This window comes from Eptatretus burgeri, chromosome 7 (assembly GCF_056783735.1).
Source record: "Eptatretus burgeri isolate ZD-2024b chromosome 7, Ebu_testis_v1, whole genome shotgun sequence".
Taxonomy (NCBI): Eukaryota; Metazoa; Chordata; class Myxini; order Myxiniformes; family Myxinidae; genus Eptatretus; species Eptatretus burgeri.
Genome location: NC_140967.1, coordinates 109,469,994 through 109,490,257, shown reverse-complemented (window position 1 = coordinate 109,490,257; position 20,264 = coordinate 109,469,994). Strand labels below are relative to the sequence as shown.

Sequence of the window (20,264 nt, the reverse complement as noted above, 5' to 3'; positions counted from 1 at the left end):
GTAGCCAAACTAACTCCGTGTGTTCGGTGACTGTGTTGGACTTTCGCAAAACCAGCATAGCAGGCAAAAAAAAATATCCATTCTCTCCTTCACCTAAATGCACAATTTTCTTGCCCTGCTATCTCGTGAATCAAAAATAGAAGTTCAACTAAGATTAAATTTATTTTCCTCAACCAAATAATCTTGATGAAAGCATGCATTGACTCCCTAATGTCCTGCTTTAAATCACTTGGAGCTCAGGTCTGATTCGAAAGCTACCTTATACCATAACCATTCATTCCTTCATTCCACAGTGCAACGCAGGGCTTTGGGTAGCAATGCCAAAATAGATGGGCATCAGCAAAATCCAACAGAGGAGAGGGGAGGGTGGCGCATCCTTTCCTGCTGTGGACCGACCTTTTAAGGCCCCACAAGGCACCCCTTGCTGCCAAACCAAAATACTCTTGCTCGCACCCCGTTGGAGTGGAACCAAAAACGTTCCCCGACTTAGTCATCACATCTTTGGGTTAAAAGAGGGAATATGCCAGACTCATAAGACAATGCAATAGTGATTGTATTTTGTCGAGTGAGCTTTCTCCATTGCCTTATGTTATGTCATTGCTGTGATGATGTTCTGGTTGCTGCCTGAGAAAAGATATGTTTCCTTTGCATACCAATTGCATGTGGGCGAAAAGGATGCTGCTTAAGCTAGTGCTGAGGATAAAGGCCACTTTATAAATGCCATAGCATGTTCTGGTTGCATGATCTTAACCATGCTTTTTAGAGAGGTGGTATTTTGTAGTATGGCCAAGCATGACTGAGAATTGCGACTGATGTGGTTCATTTGAAAAGTATATAATAACGTACAGAGCAGATTAAATAATGCCTTATGTCACCAATTTTTTTTTCTCTCCAATTCCCAACGCTATCCATATCTGGTACTATGTGCAGGATTTGCATTCAGTGCTGGTTGCATTGGTCGGTCTGCTCGTTTTGGGCCTGGCCGTACTGTTTGTCCACATCCTCACCTGAAGGAGTTCATTACAAGATAAAGGTAATGCCTTGTCCTCATGATGGCAGCACCTGCCTTGCAATTTTTTGCAGATGAGGCATGCCAACATCATGCCTGGGATACAGTTTACTTTCAAGATTGTATAAAAAAATATATGTGATTGTGAAGTATAAAGGATAAAGCAGAAATTATATAATAGCAAAAATTGCAATCAAAGGAGTTTCCTCAAGATGCAGCTGCTTAATGCTCATACGGTATTCTATTTGCTCTCATAGTAAGAGGGGTCTGTTTTCTTCATGAAACTAGCTTGCCAGTATAAACAATTGCAAACAAAACTATAGAGTTCATAGAATATGTTACCCCCACACAGTGTTCAGGTATACACTTCAATTTAAATAAATAATGATTTTTAAATATCGTTTTAAAAAAAGAATCTGGAAGTTTAGCACAATTGAAGCAGTCTTATACACCACCCTTATCCATCCCATCCATTGAGACCACAATCTGTGCAGAGCGTTGGTGCTGCCTCAGCAGTCTACTTGGCTATTGGGTACAATCCTGGATGGGTTGCCACTCCGACACAGGATACCAGCAAGCTGGCACTCATTTTGCCAACCTCGGAAGGAGGACAGGCAGAGTCAACCCCACCTGGTATTAATTCAACAGCTGAGTGGGACTTGAACTCAGGATCCTAGTATCCAAAACCCACGATCCTAACCATTAAGCCAACACCAGGTGTACACCCGAAAAGACCACCTTATTTAACATGTCCAAGTACTGCTGAACTGGAGATTCTTAGAAATGACAAGAAGGCGATTTGTGTTCTGCAGTGTTCAAGTGTGTATTTCAATTTACATTAAAAAAAAGATTGTAAAGGTCGTATAAATTAATTAATTCTGGAATTTACTGCTGTTTTACCACCATTTTCACAGTCTATTACACCCCCTTATCCGACACGATAAATTAGTTATTCGTGCCTGTTGTTTGTGTCCTTTATGACGTCCTTAAAAACAGTAAGTTTCTGGTTTGGAATGATTTTAAATTTTGTTTACCTCACTCCTCTTTGTCTCTGAATTTGTCCCGATCGCACGTACACATAGTAATATCAAACTCCAGTTTTGTTTTCCAATTCATGTTCAAAATGGAATATTCTCCTCCATTTAAATGAGTTGTTCCTCGATTATAAACTGACGTTTGTGGAAAGACGGATGGAGAGACGGACAGACATGAACCACGAGCTTAACCCTGCTTCTTGTTTCACATATGAAGAGTAATCATATCACATTTTACACAAACAAGACTGCAGAAGAGATGGCCGGTGCAACATGTGATGAAAAGGAAACACTTCCCGATTCAACACTCCTTGGTGGCTTTACTTGACAAATGAAGTTTAGTGGACTAAACTCTGCCTGGGTCTCAATTTTATTTATTTATTTTTTCCTATCACGTTGGAGTCAGCTGTTAGGTTCCTGTCCTTATCAATTTAATGACCAACTGCAAGAGGTGTTCAATAAGTTTTAGGAGTGAGATACAATTAAATACACACCCACCTGGCCACCTTTTGTTTTTCTTCAATACCATGTCCCTTGACTTCAATGCACTTGCCCAATTTGTCTTTCAAACTGACTGTGCCAGTGAAATAGATTTTCAGCACGTGTTCTTTCCTGAAGTCAGCCAATTCTTGCCATGGGTGATTTGGCAGCAACACGAGTAAGACTTCAAATGTCGAAACAGATAATAGTTGCAGGTGGCAATGTCCGGGCAGTCTGGGGGAGATCCTGCTGCTCCGAGCCACAGCTCTGAATGGACCTTGTGAAGAAACATCACATCATTGGACACATCTCTTGTAATGTTTTAAGTGGTGAAGCCACTTCAATATTTGGGTCTGTCCTTCCTCCCATCTGTCCATAAAACAAGGACAAATGTGTCCAAGAGCCGCGTCATAAAGGCAATAATAACAACTTCCGATATTTTGTCATGTGCCTTGATGGAGCCAACAGCGAGACCCGTCATGGAGGCTCCTGTTCATGACGAGAAAATCGTGTATTTACGAAATTACAACACATTAAATGGAATAATCTTTAAATAGTAACGTGAACTTTTCGAAACTTTAAAGCAAATGTCCGAATATATTTAAAAGTTCATGATAGACACTCTCAAAAGGCACCCTCAATGTGAGGATGTGTACAGGTGTTTAGTATTTAAGGAGATCCAGGTCCTGTATATAAAAGAACCGTGTCCTAAAGGTTTTGTCTTCACCAGAAGAACAAGAAGAACAAGAAGAAGAAGAACAATAACAAAAACAATGCGGAACTCTCTTCGAGCCACCATGCGACGCGGCTAAAAATGAAGAATAAGAACCTTTCTAACCCACCCTGCTTAATTCTAAAGTATTGTTCGAAAGGGTTATTCCAAAGAGTAATTCTAAAGTGTTATTCTAAAGTATTGTTCTAAAGGGTAATTCTAAAGGGTAATTCAAAAGTATTGTTCTAAAGGGTAATTCTAAAGTGTAATTCTAAAGTATTGTTCTAAAGGGTAATTCTAAAGTATTGTTCAAAAGGGTGATTCTAAAGGGTAATTCTAAAGTATTTTCTAAAGGGTAATTCTAAAGTATTGTTCTAAAGGGTAATTCTAAAGGGTTATTCTGAAGTGTTATTCTAAAGTATTGTTCTAAAGGGTAATTCCAAAGGGTAATTCTAAAGGGTAATTCTAAAGTATTGTTCTAAAGGGTAATTCTAAAGTGTTATTCTAAAGGGTAATTCTAAAGTATTGTTCTAAAGTGTTATTCTAAAGTATTGTTCTAAAGGGTAATTCTAAAGGGTAATTCTAAAGTATTGTTCAAAAGGGTAATTCTAAAGTATTGTTCTAAAGGGTAATTCTAAAGCATTGTTCTAAAGGGTAATTCTAAAGCATTGTTCTAAAGGGTAATTCTAAAGCATTGTTCTAAAGGGTAATTCTAAAGTATTGTTCTAAAGGGTAATTCTAAAGTATTGTTCTAAAGGGTAATTCTAAAGTATTGTTCTAAAGGGTAATTCTAAAGTATTGTTCTAAAGGGTAATTCTAAAGTATTGTTCTAAACGGTAATTCTAAAGGGTTATTCTGAAGTGTTATTCTAAAGTATTGTTCTAAAGGGTAATTCTAAAGTATTGTTCTAAAGGGTAATTCTAAAGTATTGTTCTAAAGGGTAATTCTAAAGTGTTATTCTAAAGTATTGTTCTAAAGGGTAATTCTAAAGTGTTATTCTAAAGGGTAATTCTAAAGTATTGTTCTAAAATGTTATTCTAAAGTATTGTTCTCAAGGGTAATTCTAAAGGGTAATTCTAAAGTATTGTTCTAAAGTGTAATTCTAAAGGGTAATTCTAAAGTGTTATTCTAAAGGGTTATTCTAAAGTGTTATTCTAGAGTATTGTTATAAAGTGTTGTTCTAATGTGTTATTCTCAACAGTAGTGCTGAAGGGTTATAAAGTGTTATTCTAAAGTATTGTTGTAAAGTATTGTCCTAAAGTGTTGTTCTGAAGTGTTATTCTCAAGGGTAGTGCTAAAGGGTTATAAAGTGTTGTTCTAAAGTGTTGTTCTCAAGGGTAGTTCAAAAGGGTTATAAAGTGTTATTCTACAATGTAGTTCTAAAGTGTAATTCTAAAGGGTTATAAAGTGTTATTCTACAACGTAGTTCTAAAGGGTAATTCTACAATGTAGTTCTAAAGGGTAATTCTAAGGAGTTCTAAAGGGTTCTAAATGATTCTAAACGTGATTCTCAGGTGTTCTAAAGGGTTATTGTTATGGGTTTCGTTTATTTCTCGGCTTTGCCTATTTCATTTTACAAATACCAAACTGAACCACTTCCTTCACACAGGTGTGATATATATTTATTTATTTTTCTTGACGCTCCACTGTGATATTTACATGAGGCTTGTGTATTATTCCTCTGAGTTTGTAGTTTTGGGAGGCACATTGTGTGATTTTTGTGAGGCACACAAGCCAGTCGCTCAGGACGCTGGGGCATGGACCGGTCGCTCAGGATGCCGGGGCACAGGCCGGTCACTCAGGACGCCGTGGCATGGGCAGGTCGCTCAGGACGCCGTGGCACGGGCCGGTCGCTCAGGATGCCGGGACACGAGCCGGTCCCTCAGGATGCCGGGGCACGGGCAGTCGCTCAGGATGTTGGGGCACTGGCCAGTCACTCATGACGCTCTCGAACGGGCCGGTCGCACAGGACACCGGGGAACGGGCCGGTCGCTCAGGACGCCGGGGCATGGGCCGGTCACTCAGGACGCCGGGGAACAGGCCGATCGCTCAGGACGCCGGGATTCAATTTAAAGGAAGCCAAGAGTAAGCCCTGTATCCATGGATGTAATAATGTACCATTCAATGCAACTTCTTCCTTAAAAGGATGAGTTTCATATTTTCCCAATTCCACCCCTTTCTGATTCAGAAATCCTTTAAATATTCATGGGTTTGGGCGATTATACTTCAATGTAATATTTACAAGAACAGTTTCACATTGGAACAGCATTCGGAGTTCCTTCGTCGACTGTTTGGGTTTTTTTTATCCACCAAATTAATCCTGTCGTTTTATCCCAATTTCAAAGTGGGGATGTCTTTTCCTTGTATTAAAGGGAGGGCAACACCCATGTGCAAAATTCGTACAATTATATCCATCTTTTACCCCTTTCTCTTCTCAGCCTTGAGATTTTTTATTAGTTGCCTCTTGGTTGCTCGTATGTCCGACATAATCAACTATCGTTTTTTCTAAAAAATTCCACAGTAATCACTATCCTGCAAAGGCCACACCGCTAAAGGAATCCCTGTTTTAGATGAGGGTGGTATATGTGTACATACCCAACAACTACCTTTATTTTGCTGGTCTGCATAATCATAAGACATTGCCAAGTCAGTGTTTCTACCATGTGGTCCTCTGTCATGTAAATGTTCTGACCCCTTTGTCTCTTGTTTTTTTTTTTTCTGACAACCCGTGGATCATTATTAACTTGTGCCTTTGTTAGTTATCTTTCCCTTATCCTAATATCCTTATAAAATGCTTTCCTCTTGTGTCTGTTACCATGAGGGCAATGTATGGAATGGTTAATGTAATGGGTGGGTACAGGTGTGTGCAAGTTATTTTCTTGATAAATATATACACAAGAATTAGTATGGGTTACATGTCCTGGCCCGACTGGCCAAGGGAGTATTCCTGCTTCTATTAAGCAATTCAATGTTCGATTGACAACAATAATGCGTGTTTGTGAATGTGAAGCATTCATGCCATTAGTGTGCTGGACAGCTTGTGCAATGGTTAATAGATCTGGGTGCTTCTCATCTGGTTTAAAACACACAGTATAACTTAGCAACATAAGCATAGTACCACATGCAGCGAAGAACAAGTCCTGAGCAAGTGTGATATGAGAGTTCTTGGCCCTTCTTGCACTGGAAGGAATGGATTCATGCTGCCTTGCACTAGCTCTTCACCATTGCGTGCGTAGCCAGCAAAACCCAATGAGGCCCTGCTTATCCCAGCTGGACAGCCCGACCCCCCCTTTTTGTGAGACTTGATCAAAACAAAGTCTCCAGTCTGGAAACCACAGCAATCAGCAGTAGCCGGTTCTGGCAATGCTTCCTCACTTTGGAACAAAAGTTTTGACAACACGGTTTAAAAAGATACAAAATGCTAACCTTACGTCATCCATCTAATGAACATCCATTTATTTTACAGTCAATGGAGCTGAAAAAATGTCAACCTCGTTGGTCTTTCCATTTTCATATCATGTGGGGATAAGCCCATTTTCTATTAGAGGTTGATCTCGTCACCATTAAAGCTATTGGTATCGCATTTGGCCATTTCACCCAGTTTGGTTGCAAATCTTGGCCAAATTATTATTTCTCTTTCTCTTTCTCTGTCTTTCATTCTTTCGTCTTTCTTTCTTTCTTTCTTTATATATCTCTCTCTCTCTCTCTCTCTCTCTCTCTCTCTCTCTCTCTCTCTCTCTCTCTCTCTCCCCCCCCCTCTGAACCCATTCTGTAATTGGGATAAAGCCTGGGGCATACTATTTCTTCAAAATAGAGGAACACATCCAGCCTTTGCTCATATGGAGCCATTACGTGATTATTGTGTGATTTCCATAGCTTAGCATCATCATCAAATTTACATCTGGATATTATCCATAAATTGCTCTCTGCTGTATCAATGTCTGCTTGTAAAGCAGCAACATTGTCAAGAGTAGGAGCAATTTTGGCTCGTGTTAAAATATATTGAGACACCAATGTGGCATTCTGGAAAATAGCCATGGCTTTAGCAGCTTCGTCTCCTCGAGCATTCCCCCTTGAAACATAATCGCAAAAAATTATCTAAAATCAACCTTTCTCTTTAACATTCGGAATTGTTCCACCCATCAATATTTAAAAACTTCTCTGCTGTCGATTAAAAAAAACAAAAAACTCACTTCCCTTGCCTTTGCCACAGCAAAACGCTGCACTTTCCATCCAACTTACTCTGACCATATAAGCACTTGCCTAACCCCATTTAAAATAAAATCTATTCCTTGATCAAAATAAACAATGAACATAAAATTCATTGGATTTCCATTCCACAAGCAAAGATGAAATAATCTGTACTTAAAACCAATCATTTGTGAATTTGGATGTACAAAATTGCCGAAATGTAATTCCACATTTGTTCATACTTCAATGCAGAATGCCCTTGTTGTTAATTAGTTGCCAATCTCCAACCACTTTCTGCTGACATAAAAGTTTTATCTCTGAGAAAACCCCGAAGTCCGTGAAATCAAACACGCTGCAAAGCGATGCAACAGGTCCCCCAGCAGGTGTACAAAGTCACCCACAGGAAACAGGTCAAAACAACAACACAAAAAAACCATCTTTTATATATGCAAGGTTCCAGAAAATATTAAACAGCGACTTTCCCCCAGTCTTGAAAAAATACACTGCAACCTCTTGACCTTGATCAAATTAGGTCAAAGTCCAGTCACCAAGTGAATTGCATTCCATATCACAGCGCAAGACACTCTGCTCATGCAAAATGATAGCTATGCCAAGGGAAGCAGATTAACAGACATTCCACTCCATAGCTGCAAAATATTCAACAAACTATTTCTTTCCAAATACAACTAAAATCACATTGGACTACTAATCGCCTGCTCAGTTTAGAGGTGTGGCGACAGCCCCCCCTCTTGGGACATTAACCTTTTTGCACTACATCAAATTTTTTATGATGCAGGCGTAACTTGCCTACTCCCCGCCAATGACAACATGAGATCCTCATAGTTACTCCCGCCGTTTACCCACACTTCTGTGAGTGCTTCCATTTGAAATTCAGAGCATTGGGCAGAAATCACATCGCATCCACACTTGCTCACCGGCAAACGCGATATTCTGTTTTTATTAAACAGTCGTAATCCTCAACATCCACAAATTAATGCCAGTGGACGGGACATTTTCCCAACGTCCATCTGAGGGCCGGCACACATGTTGATGTCTTGCTTTGCTTGAAGTCCTTTCATGCACTCGGGCCATTCCACAGAGGTCCCGCGACTGCTCCAGCTATCTCCATTCGTGCCAGGTGCACTCTGAATATCACACACACTGTGCTCTGCACACCAGTTCCTGTGGAAAAGAGAAGAAAAAAAAATCCAAATTCCTTAAATCCCTGCAATTTTTCACACCAAGCCTCACGGGGCCAGCATGGATTCCAAATTCATGATAATTTTTCCACACTCGAGACCAGAACACATCTGCATTTTCTTCTCTTTTGAAATATTCAGAGGCATTTGAGTTAACATCACTGATTTTACTCTACGCTTTGTCAAGATGATGTTTCAAACTCAATAATTTGGATTTTTTTTATTTTTCATTTCTTCTCTAATATTCAGCTCTCCCTGTCACAAACACTTTCCAAATTCATCTCCTTGGCAGTTTTCTTATTCTGCTCTCGACTTTCCAATTCCTTTCTCAAACTTACCATTCACAATATACTTCTGACACACACAAACTGATGCACACACTGAAATGTTGTACACAAACTATTTCATCAACATATTCAGAACATTGACCATAAAACATGACCCATCCTATAAACTGTACATATATATATATATATATATATATATATATATATATATATATATATATATATATATATATACATATAGATATATACATATAGATATATACATACATATATATATATATATATATATATATATATATATATATATATATATATATACATATAGATATATACATATAGATATATACATACATAGATATATACATACATATATATATATATATATATATATATATATATATATATATATATACATATAGATATATACATATAGATATATACATACATATATATATATATATATATATATATATATATATATATATATAGATATAGATATAGATATAGATATATACATATAGATATATACATATAGATATATACATATAGATATATACATACAGATATATACATACATATATATATATATATATATATATATATATATATGTATGTATATATCTGTATGTATATATCTATATGTATATATCTATATGTATATATCTATATGTATATATATATATATTGTTGCGGATCCGCGGTGGCGGGATTCTGACCCGGACCCTGGTGCCAGCCTCGCCACCACCATCTCCGGAAATCTATAACACCGGCCGGCTCAGCACAGGCCTCAGGTCACGCGTCTTCAATCGCGATACGAACGTAATCCTGAAACTTACCAGTTGGGGAAATAGAACCACTGGTTACAGACCGGTTGTGTCAGAGACCGAGCGGAGTCTACCAGTCTATAACCAGTTTGATTTTATATACCAATTGAACGATCGTTCCTCGACGCGGCATGCATTAATCCATAGCGGCAACTTCATAAGAATTAACCAGATTTATTGGGGAAAATCAGGGATCACAACACAAGCAATAAACACGACAATGGTTTTATTAACAATCAACCCGTTCTTAACTAGGGAACCACGGTCTAAAGGTTTCGAGGGGACCACTACTGAAATATGCCTTATACAACACGTGCAGACAAAACAGACAGACAGACAGCATGCATGCAGACAGAGTACTTGGTGATGGCTCATGGACGAGAGGAAAGCGTCCAAAAAGCAGGAATGTCGCTCGTAACAAGCGGGTGTCCACGGATTCGAACTACCAGCGCAAACGCACCGCACGGCAAGAAAATGGCAGCGCAGCACTCCCGCTCCCTCAAGGCACCGCATGCGTGGTCTCCGCGCGCTCCGACCTTGTGCAGGGTCGAAGATGGGCCTCAGCTGATCTCTCTTACGGTCCAGCACACAAATCCGGCCTGGCCTCTTGTCCAGACAAGGCCCAAATCGAGGGTGACGTGCTCCGGCCAGCGGATCGGCAAACGTGACGAGCTGCTGGTGTGTGAACTAGTACGAAGGCACCGTGGCCAGACGCATGCGGAATCGGTAGATCACCTTCCCGCCCGAGTCAATCGTCGACTCTACGTCCAGGCAGCCTCTCAAAGCCGACTGCTGTTTCCCAAGCTCAGAACTGAGCCTCAACCTGAGGCCTCATTGTTTCTCTCCTTTTCAAAACACGTCGCGCCTCGAGAGCGACCGTTTCCACTCACCGATCTTTTGTTCCTTCTCACGGCGACTGCCGTTCTCCAAACTCAGAGTTCACTTGATGCCCTCGTTTCTTCAACCCCCTCTCCAGGCAACTGCTGACAAAAAGCCCAGCCGCTTCACGTCACTGCCTCTCCAGGCCACACCTCTCTCTCTCTTGGCCACACCCCCTCAGCCGACTGGGAGGGGCCTATTGTCCGTAGAGGGGAGGAAGAAGGTCGAACCCCTGTTTCACCACCGTATGAACATAAAAACAGTCTTTTACACCTCCCGACACAAATTTCTCGTACACTTTACCAAACAACCTATCTAAACAGGCATTTAATGGGGGATCTGAGCTAATCCTATACTTTGTAGTACAATTATGGGCCATTTCTGTAACAATATATATATATATATATATATATATATATATATATATATATATATATATATATATATACATATACATATACATATATATATATATATATATATATATATATATATATATATATAAATATATATATATATATATATATATATATATATAAATATATATTTAGCCTAGTGTTGGCGCAGTGGTTAGGGCAGCGGCTTGGGATCTAAAAGGTCCCGAGTTCAAGCCCCGTTGGGCCACTGAATTAATACACCAGGGGGTTGACTCAGCCTGTCATCCTTCCGAGGTCGGCGAAATGAGTACCAGTGTACTGGGCCGGTGTATACCCCGGTTAAAATAGGTGTACCATATCCCTGTGTCGTAAGAGGCGACCAGGGTTGCGTCAGGAAGGGCATCCGGCGTAAAACATGTGCCAAATCACTATGCGGATCATGCGGATGATTCGCTGTGGCGACCCCGAAAGGGAGCAGCCGAAAGAAGAAGAAGATATATATATATATATATATATATATATATATATATATATATATATATATATTTATATATAATATATATATATATATATATATATAATACATATATGATGTATGCATGCTGTATATGATGTATATGATGTATGCATGGTCCGGTGTGATGTATGCATGCTGGCACAGTGTCTCGAGGATTATACCAAAAATGTGGGGTTGCTGCACGGTCTTTGATTTGATTTCGCACGGTGACCTTAATGGGGCCCTGCGGCGGCCATAGAATTTTCAAGGCAGACACAAGGTTGCCTCAAGGTGACCGCAGGGGGGCCCTAAGGCGAACGTGCGGCCAGACGGACGGTAACGAGTGGGTTCATTTTTATTTTTTTTTTTTGACCAGTTTTTTTTTCGGCTTGTCATTTCTGCGGTTCTGCGGTGGCCTCAGGGTGGCCCTACACCGTTTGGCTATCTTTCACAGGCCGTAGGGGTCGCCGTGGAATTGTAATGTGGAGTTATAACTTTTTTCATTTCTACGTTCGCCGTAGCAATTCGACAAGCCGAAAAAAAAAAAACTGCGAAAAAAAAATAAAAAAATAAAAATGAACCCACTCGTTACCGTCTGTCTGGCCGCACGTTCGCCTTAGAGCCCCCCTGCGGTCGCCTTGCGGTCACCTTGAGGCTACCTTGCATCTGCCTTGAAAATTCTATGGCCGCCGCAGGGCCCCCTTAAGGTCACCGTGCGACATCAAATTAAAGACCGTACGTCAACCCCACGTTTTCGGTCTCCAAAATTTCTAAATACTCCGTGCGTCTCCCCGAAAAATTAAAAATATATGTGACTGCTACATTGTGTGACCGTGGAAATACTGCGGCCGCCGTATAATTGCTAGTGGCCGTAGATTTTGGAGAGCCTACGGCCGCCGTGGCAAATGTGAGTTAGGCCTAAGGAGTTCGTGTCCTCGTATATAAAAGGAGCCAAATTTCTCCATGTGTGACACGTTATTTGTAAAGAGTTCCTCCTGTCGTAAAATAATACAAATGGTACCGTTGGAAAGGTAATAATTCATTTCCTTGGTTGTAAAGCTAATAATCGATTTAGCTGCAACATAAATTCATTGTTTTTCATCATAAACTTCCCTGTTATAAAAGGCCGTGTTGCCGGCATTGAGGAAGAATAAGTGGGAACTTGAGCTTAAATTATGCAGCGGTTCTAACTGAAACATTTATTATTATTCTACTACAGCAGGAACCATTTTATAAGGACACAGGAGGAGCACACGAACAACAACAACAACAGCAACACCAACTATGGGTTTAAAAAATATCCCATTTCACGCACTTTTTATCGTTTTACATCCTCATTGACACTCACAGTTCGACATGCAATGTTTTTGTGACGTACAACATGCCATCTTTTGTTTATACGTACCCATAAGCGAAGCGACGGGAGGCCTAGTAATAGTAAAAGTGAAACCTCCACATCACCTTTTATACCTGATTGAAGATTATGTGTTCGTAATGGTTTACAAGATTAAAAAATACATTTTCCATGACAGAAAAATATCTTTGCTTCGTTGAAGTGATATCAGTGAAAGAATCCAAGTGTTTCAATCCTGAAAGCATACACATGAAGTCAATTGTGCTTGTGCAGGTGCAGCTTTTACAAAGGAGGTCGTCATCGGTGCAAGCTCTTCTGAAGAGAAAACAACAGAGCCACCACAAAACGACGCAACAATGTTCTCTACAGAAAGTGTCCTCCAAAGCTTCTTGGTGTACATTTTGCAGACTTTTACCGTTTTTGTAATCATAGGAATTTGATGTTTCTCGCACATCCTTGAGACAACGTGTTGAGGCATCGTGAGGGATGGTGAGGTCGTCCTTATGACATCAGATCTCCAACTCAGCCTGCATGGGTTATGGATAAACTGTTTTATGATGCTTTGTGCTAATTACGAGCAACTTGGTAGTAAGACTTCCTGTAAAGCACCATTAATTGACGACTAGAGGGTTCTTTCGTTGACGACTCGAGAGTTCTTTCGTTAACGACTCGAGGGTTCTTTCGTTGACGACTCGAGGGGTCTTTCGTTGATGACTCGAGGGTTCTTTCGTTGACGACTCGAGGGTTATTTTGTTGACTCAGGGGTTCTTTCGTTGACAACTCAACGGTTATTTCGTTGACGACTCGACGGTTATTTTGTTGACTCGAGGGTTCTTTCGTTGATGACTCGGTGGTTCTTTCGTTGACGACTCGATGGTTCTTTCATTGATGACTCGATGGTTTTTTTCGTTGATGACTCGATGGTTCTTTCGTTGATTCGAGGGTACTTTCGTTGACGACTCGAGGGTTCTTTCGTTGACGACTCGACGGTTATTTTGTTGACGACTCGACGGTTATTTCGTTGACACTCTATGGTTATTTCATTGATGACTCAATGGTTATTTCTTTGACAACTCGAGGGTTCTTTCGTTGAAGACTGGGGGTTATTTAGTTGACGACTCGAGGGTTATTTAGTTGACGACTCGAGGGTTCTTTCGTTAAAGACTCGAGGGTTATTTTGTTGACGACTCGACAGTTATTTCGTTGACTCGAGGGTTCTTTCGTTGATGACTCAACGGTTATTTCGTTGACGACTCGACGGTTATTTTGTTGACTCAAGGGTTCTTTCGTTGATGACTCGAGGGTTCTTTCGTTGATGACTCGAGGGATATTTTGTTGATGAGTCGACAGTAATTTCATTGACTCGAGGGTTCTTTCGTTGACGACTCAACGGTTATTTCGTTGACGACTCGACGGTTATTTTGTTGACGACTCGACGGTTATTTTGTTGACTCGAGGGTTCTTTCGTTGACGACTCGACGGTTATTTCGTTGACGACTCGATGGTTATTTTGTTGACTCGACGGTTATTTTGTTGACTCGAGGGTTCTTTCATTGATGACTCGATGGTTATTTTGTTGACTTGAGGGTACTTTCATTGATGACTCGATGGTTCTTTCGTTGATGACTCGATGGTTCTTTCGTTGATGACTCGACGGTTCTTTCTTTGACGACGCTATGGTTATTTCATTGATGACTCAACGGTTATTTCTTTGACAACTCGAGGGTTCTTTCGTTGAAGACTGGAGGGTTATTTAGTTGACGACTCGACGGTTCTTTCTTTGACGATGCTATGGTTATTTCATTGATGACTCAACGGTTATTTCTTTGACAACTCGAGGGTTCTTTCGTTGAAGACTGGAGGGTTATTTAGTTGACGACTCGAGGGTTATTTAGTTGCCGACTCGACTGTTATTTCGGTGACGACTCTATCGTTATTTCATTGATGACTCGACGGTTATTTCTTTGAAGACTCGAGGGTTATTTCGTTGAAGACTGGAAGGTTATTTCGTTGTCGACTCGACGGTTATTTCGTTGACGACTCTATGGTTATTTCATTGACGACTCGATGGTTATTTCTTTGACGACTTGAGGGTTCTTTCGTTGAAGACTGGAGGGTTATTTAGTTGCTGACTCGACGGTTATTTCGTTGACGACGCTATGGTTATTTCATTGTTGACTCGACGGTTATTTCTTTGACGACTCGAGGGTTCTTTCATTGAAGATTGGAGGGTTATTTAGTTGATGACTCGAGGGTTATTTAGTTGATGACTCGAAGGTTATTAGTTGATGACTTGAGGGTTTTTTAGTTGACGACTCGAGGGTTATTTGGTTGATGACTCGAGGGTTATTTAGTTGACGACTCATGGGTTATTCAGTTGCTGACTCAAAGGTTATTTAGTTGACGACTCAAAGGTTATTTACTTGATGACTCGAGGGTTATTTGGTTGATGATTCAAAGGTTATTTAGTTGACGAAACAAGGGTTATTTAGTTGATGACTCGAGGATTATTTGGTTGATGACTCAAAGGTTATTTAGTTGAGGACTCAAGGGTTATTTAGTTGATGTCTCAAAGGTTATTTAGTTGACGACTCAAGGGTTATTTAGTTGACAACTTGAGGGTTATTTACTTGATGACTCGATGATTATTTGGTTGATGATTCAAAGGTTATTTAGTTGACGACTCAAGCGTTATTTTGTTGATGACTTGAGGGTTATTTAGTTGACGACTGGAGGGTTATTTAATTGACGACTTGAGGGTTATTTAGTTGACGACTCGAGGGTTATTTAGTTGACGACTCGAGCGTTATTTAGTTGACAACTCGAAGTTTATTTAGTTGATGACTTGAGGGTTATTTCGTTGACGACTTGATGGTTATTTAGTTGACGACTCGGATTACTTAGTTGACGACTCGATGGTTATTTCGTTGACGACTTGATGGTGTTTTTTTAGTTGATGACTCGAGGGTTCTTTCTTTGAAGACTGGTGGGTTATTTCGTTGATGCCACGAGGGTTATTTCGTTGACGACTCGAGGGTGTTTTTTTAGTTGATGACTCGAGGGTTCGTTCGTTGAAGTCTGGCGGGTTATTTCGTTGATGACTCGAGGGTTATTTCATTGTCGACTCGAGGGTTATTTCGTTGTCGACTCGAGGGTTATTTCGTTGATGACTCGAGTGTTATTTCGTTGACGACTCGAGGGTGTTTTTTTTTAGTTGATGACTTGAGGGTTCTTTCGTTGAAGACTGGCGGGTTATTTCGTTGATGACTCAAGGGTTATTTCGTTGTCGACTCGAGGGTTATTTCGTTGACGACTCGATGGTTATTTCGTTGACGACTTGATGGTTATTTCGTTGACGACTCGAGTGTTATTTCGTTGACGACTCGAGGGTGTTTTTTTTTAGTTGATGACTTGAGGGTTCTTTCGTTGAAGACTGGCGGGTTATTTCGTTGATGACTCAAGGGTTATTTCGTTGTCGACTCGAGGGTTATTTCGTTGACGACTCGATGGTTATTTCGTTGACGACTTGATGGTTATTTCGTTGACGACTCAAGTGTTATTTCGTTGACGACTCGAGGGTGTTTTTTTAGTTGATGACTCGAAGGTTTTTTTCGTTGAAGACTGGCGGGTTATTTCGTTGACGACTCGAGGGTTATTTCGTTGACGACTCAAGGGTTATTTTGTTGTCAACTCGATGGTTATTTAGTTGACGACTCGAGGGTTATTTAGTTGACGACTCGAGGGTTATTTAGTTGACGACTCGAGGGTTATTTAGTTGATGACTCGAGGGTTATTTAGTTGACGACTCAAGGGTTATTTCGTTGACGACTCAAGGGTTATTTCATTGACGACTCGAGGGTTCTTTCGTTGACGACTCGAGGGATATTTTGTTGACGAGTCGACAGTAATTTCGTTGACTCGAGGGTTCTTTCATTGACGACTCAAGGGTTATTTCGTTGTCAACTCGATGGTTATTTAGTTGACAACTCGAGGGTTATTTTGTTAACGACTCAAGGGTTATTTCATTGACCACTCGATGGTTATTTCATTGACGACTCGAGGATTCTTTTGTTGATGACTCGATGGTTATTTGGTGGACAACCCGATGATTCTTTCTTTGACGACTCGAGGGTTTTTTCATTGACGACTCGAGAATTCTTTCGTTGACGACTCGATGGTTATTTCGTTGACGACTTGAGGGTTCCTTCGTTGATGACTTGAGGATTCTTTTGTTGATGATTCGAGGGTTCTTTCGACATTGATGATGATGATGGTTTGAAGAAATTGAAGGTTGAATCTGGAGGAAGGGCTCAATGAGTTAAATAGGAGATGATGATTATTATTATTATTATTATTCCATCTTACAACATTGTTTTTATTTTCCTACCATATTTAATGGTGGGTGTGTTGTGGGGCACCAATGACAAGGAATGATAATTGATGTAAACCTTGTTATTCAGCTCTGTAAGGAGAACATCAGCTGATGTTAGGACTCCATCATAGTACTGTTATGATACACTTCAGACATGCAAACAGCAATCGAACTACTTCATGTTGTGCATACCTGCTGTTACTCCTGACACACTACAGAGTTTTCCTCAATGCTTAGCAAGTTCTGTGCTCTCAAAGCTACACCAGCCCGTACAGGAGCGAATCATCCCACCCTGCTCTGCTGAGTTTCACTTCATGATGTTGCATCACCAGCTGTCATAACAAAAACGAAATACTGGCACATCACAAAACCCGTTTCATGGGTTTTCAAAAAAACATTGTCCGCATGGCTTTTACAGTCCGTTGGACATCTGTTCCGTTTTGGACAAACTTACCTCGTGTCCATGTCCAATGTACCTTGACAACCGTGTTAGAACAACGAGCTTGCTTTATTGGATCTTCCAACTCAAAGCCAGTGCCTCCTATCTTCAAATACAATAATACACATTATATTGTGAAAACTAAAATCCCACTTTGGTGCTCAAATTATTGGGGGGTTTTCACAAAACAACAAAACTATTTTGATCCAAAAACGACTCCAATCCAGACTAAACCTGCAACCAATTACTCTTGGTCACTCTTCAGCAAAGTGATTGCTAATTGATGTATGCATGCTGGCACAGTGTCCCAGGTGGGTACACCATGCTGATGGAGCATCCTGGGTGGGTACGCCGTGCTGGCAGTGCGTCCTGCGTGGGTTAGCCGTGCTGGCAGAGTGTCTTGGGTGGGTACACCGTGCTGACAGTATCCTGGGATTCAAATGTACCAGGGCGCCTTGCTGGAGGTGTACACCATACCAGGACTCCATGCTGGGGGTGTACACCGTTCTGAGACACCATGCTGGGCTTGTATACTGTGCTGAGTTTGTGCAGCACAAAACAACATGCATGTGGGCCTTCTGCACCTTTAGCAGTGTTGACAGATGAGCAGTCACAAGGAAAGATCATCTTCAGGATGGCCATTATGTAATCCACAATGCTGCATACTATAGAGGTGTCCTTTCAGTTGGATTGTTCGTTACCTTCACCACCAAAGGTTGCGGTTATGTTTTCACCCCTTTCTCTCTGGTTGTTTGTTTTTATGCAGGATATCTCAAAAGGTTTTGGACAGATTCGGATGAAATTTGATGGACATGTTGGGTGTATGACAAGGACGAAATGATTCGATTTTGGTGAAGATCTGGATCTGGATACAATAATTATGTAATTTTTTTAAGTGATTCGGCACCGTCGAGAGATAGTGCCAAAAACGATACATAGCATGATATTTTAAAAATGTATTGGGCCTGATATGTTCTCGTCGATCAGGCGTTGCATGGTGGAGGTATGTGCTCTACCGAGTGCCCTTCTCGTTTCGTTAAGCATTCACTTGTTACACTTGCTCAGGATCAGACTTTTGCTGAACCTGTCTACTTTTCCCACAACTTTCCGATTACTAGGATTTCACCGCCACGTTATTGGAGACCTCGATGCTGCTCAATTGAGTCATTACTTTTGGTCGTTTCTTTGTCCAACCCACCTTCAGTCTCCAGTATTTGTTTTTTAGTATATCCTAATAATGGTCATAACGAATAGTAAATGTAGTTTTAAAGAGGAATTTTATTTTATGGAAACCCATCACTAAGCACTTTACAATATTTCAGGAAATGTAGTTATGCATCTGTGTGAGAAAGCTTAGTGAAGGTAATGTACAAAGGTTTCCTCGTTTTGAGCAACTCAACTATAGCTTTTGTTTGGCTGCAAAAGCAAGGTTATGATGCTACAAGTACAAGTCAATATAGCTGCCGAGACTACAGCATGTACGGTGAGATAAAACGACTTGTTCTTGACATCCAGAAGTTCTGTTTGTGAATGTTTTTTTTTTTTTTTTTTCTTGAAAGGCCCAAATTAGCAAATCCACAGTGGAGTCTCCACTGCCTGAGTGCCATTGAAAGAGCCTTGATGGGAATCCAGAGAGAAATGTCAATTCACTTGATTTGATTCTGCCATGAAGTTAACCATTTTTTTTCCCCCATCATGTTTGGTGAATTGATGACGTGGTTGTACCACCGTGCACTAATCGACAAGTATCACGATACTTACCCCTCTGCGTACGCACAGATGATAGAACTGCGATTGTGATCGATCGATCGATCAAATCCCTCAAACATTTATTCCCTTATCGATTGAAAAGGCATCATGATCGTACAACAGCAAATAAAAGAAAAAAAAACATCACTTTTAACGATTTGTGAGTACATCTGCAAGGAAACAGCAACATCAGTGCAAAGCAATGGACAATCATGGGGAGGAAAGCCACGATGAGGCCTTCTTAGGCTGGACGTGGTTTTCCTTCCATCGTGGGATTATATCATTCGAGAGAATTTACATCTAGAATACTTTGTCATCACTTCTTTTTGGATTGTATCACATTTGGTAACAGTCGGGGTTACGGAATAAAACGGTTTGCTAAAGGCTGTCACACATGTTTCATGACGAGATGAATCTGACAAACTTGCAGATATCTGGCACTGATTCGGTCCGTGCCTGGAGCAGGATGCCTGCACAGTACCGGACGAATACCACTCGGTGGTCGAAAGCTCGATCCCGAGCATTATCTGCTGGGCAGCCGTACAAGTTGGTGAAGCCTTCATTTTTGAAAATATAACTAGGAAGAGTACCCGTCCCCAGCGAAGGTAAAAGTTTAAGTTAATCTATCAATTTAAATAATATTTCATGGACTTTAAAAAGATCAATTGTGTTGCGCTCTTGGTTTCATGCAGAGCCAAAGCTCTGAGCTACTTATGCCGCCCACCGCAAAATGGTGGTGCAACATACAGCAGCGGAGATTGGATTTGTCTCAAAAGAGGGCAAAATATCCTGGTTGTGAAATAAAATTTGGCATCAACAACACTCGTACCTGTTCTCCTGTCATTTCAAAATTGAATATTGA

The 20,264-nt window shown here is 40.5% G+C and overlaps 2 protein-coding genes across 2 annotated transcripts in view; one reads left to right on the top strand and one right to left on the bottom strand.

Moving 5' to 3' along the window:
• LOC147024080 (uncharacterized) overlaps positions 1-19,793 on the top strand; it is a 108,398-nt gene extending 88,605 nt beyond the window's left edge. Inside the window, exons 5-6 of the mRNA XM_085890366.1 lie at positions 931-1,033; positions 13,116-19,793. Of these exons, the coding sequence (XP_085746492.1) occupies positions 931-1,011 (81 nt within the window). The 3' untranslated portion in view covers positions 1,012-1,033; positions 13,116-19,793. The remainder of the gene's footprint in view (positions 1-930; positions 1,034-13,115) is intronic.
• Positions 7,638-20,264, bottom strand: part of PEX2 (peroxisomal biogenesis factor 2) — a 30,596-nt gene continuing 17,969 nt past the window's right edge. The window contains exon 4 of the mRNA XM_085890278.1: positions 7,638-8,608. Within this exon, the coding sequence (XP_085746404.1) occupies positions 8,579-8,608 (30 nt within the window). The 3' untranslated portion in view covers positions 7,638-8,578. The remainder of the gene's footprint in view (positions 8,609-20,264) is intronic.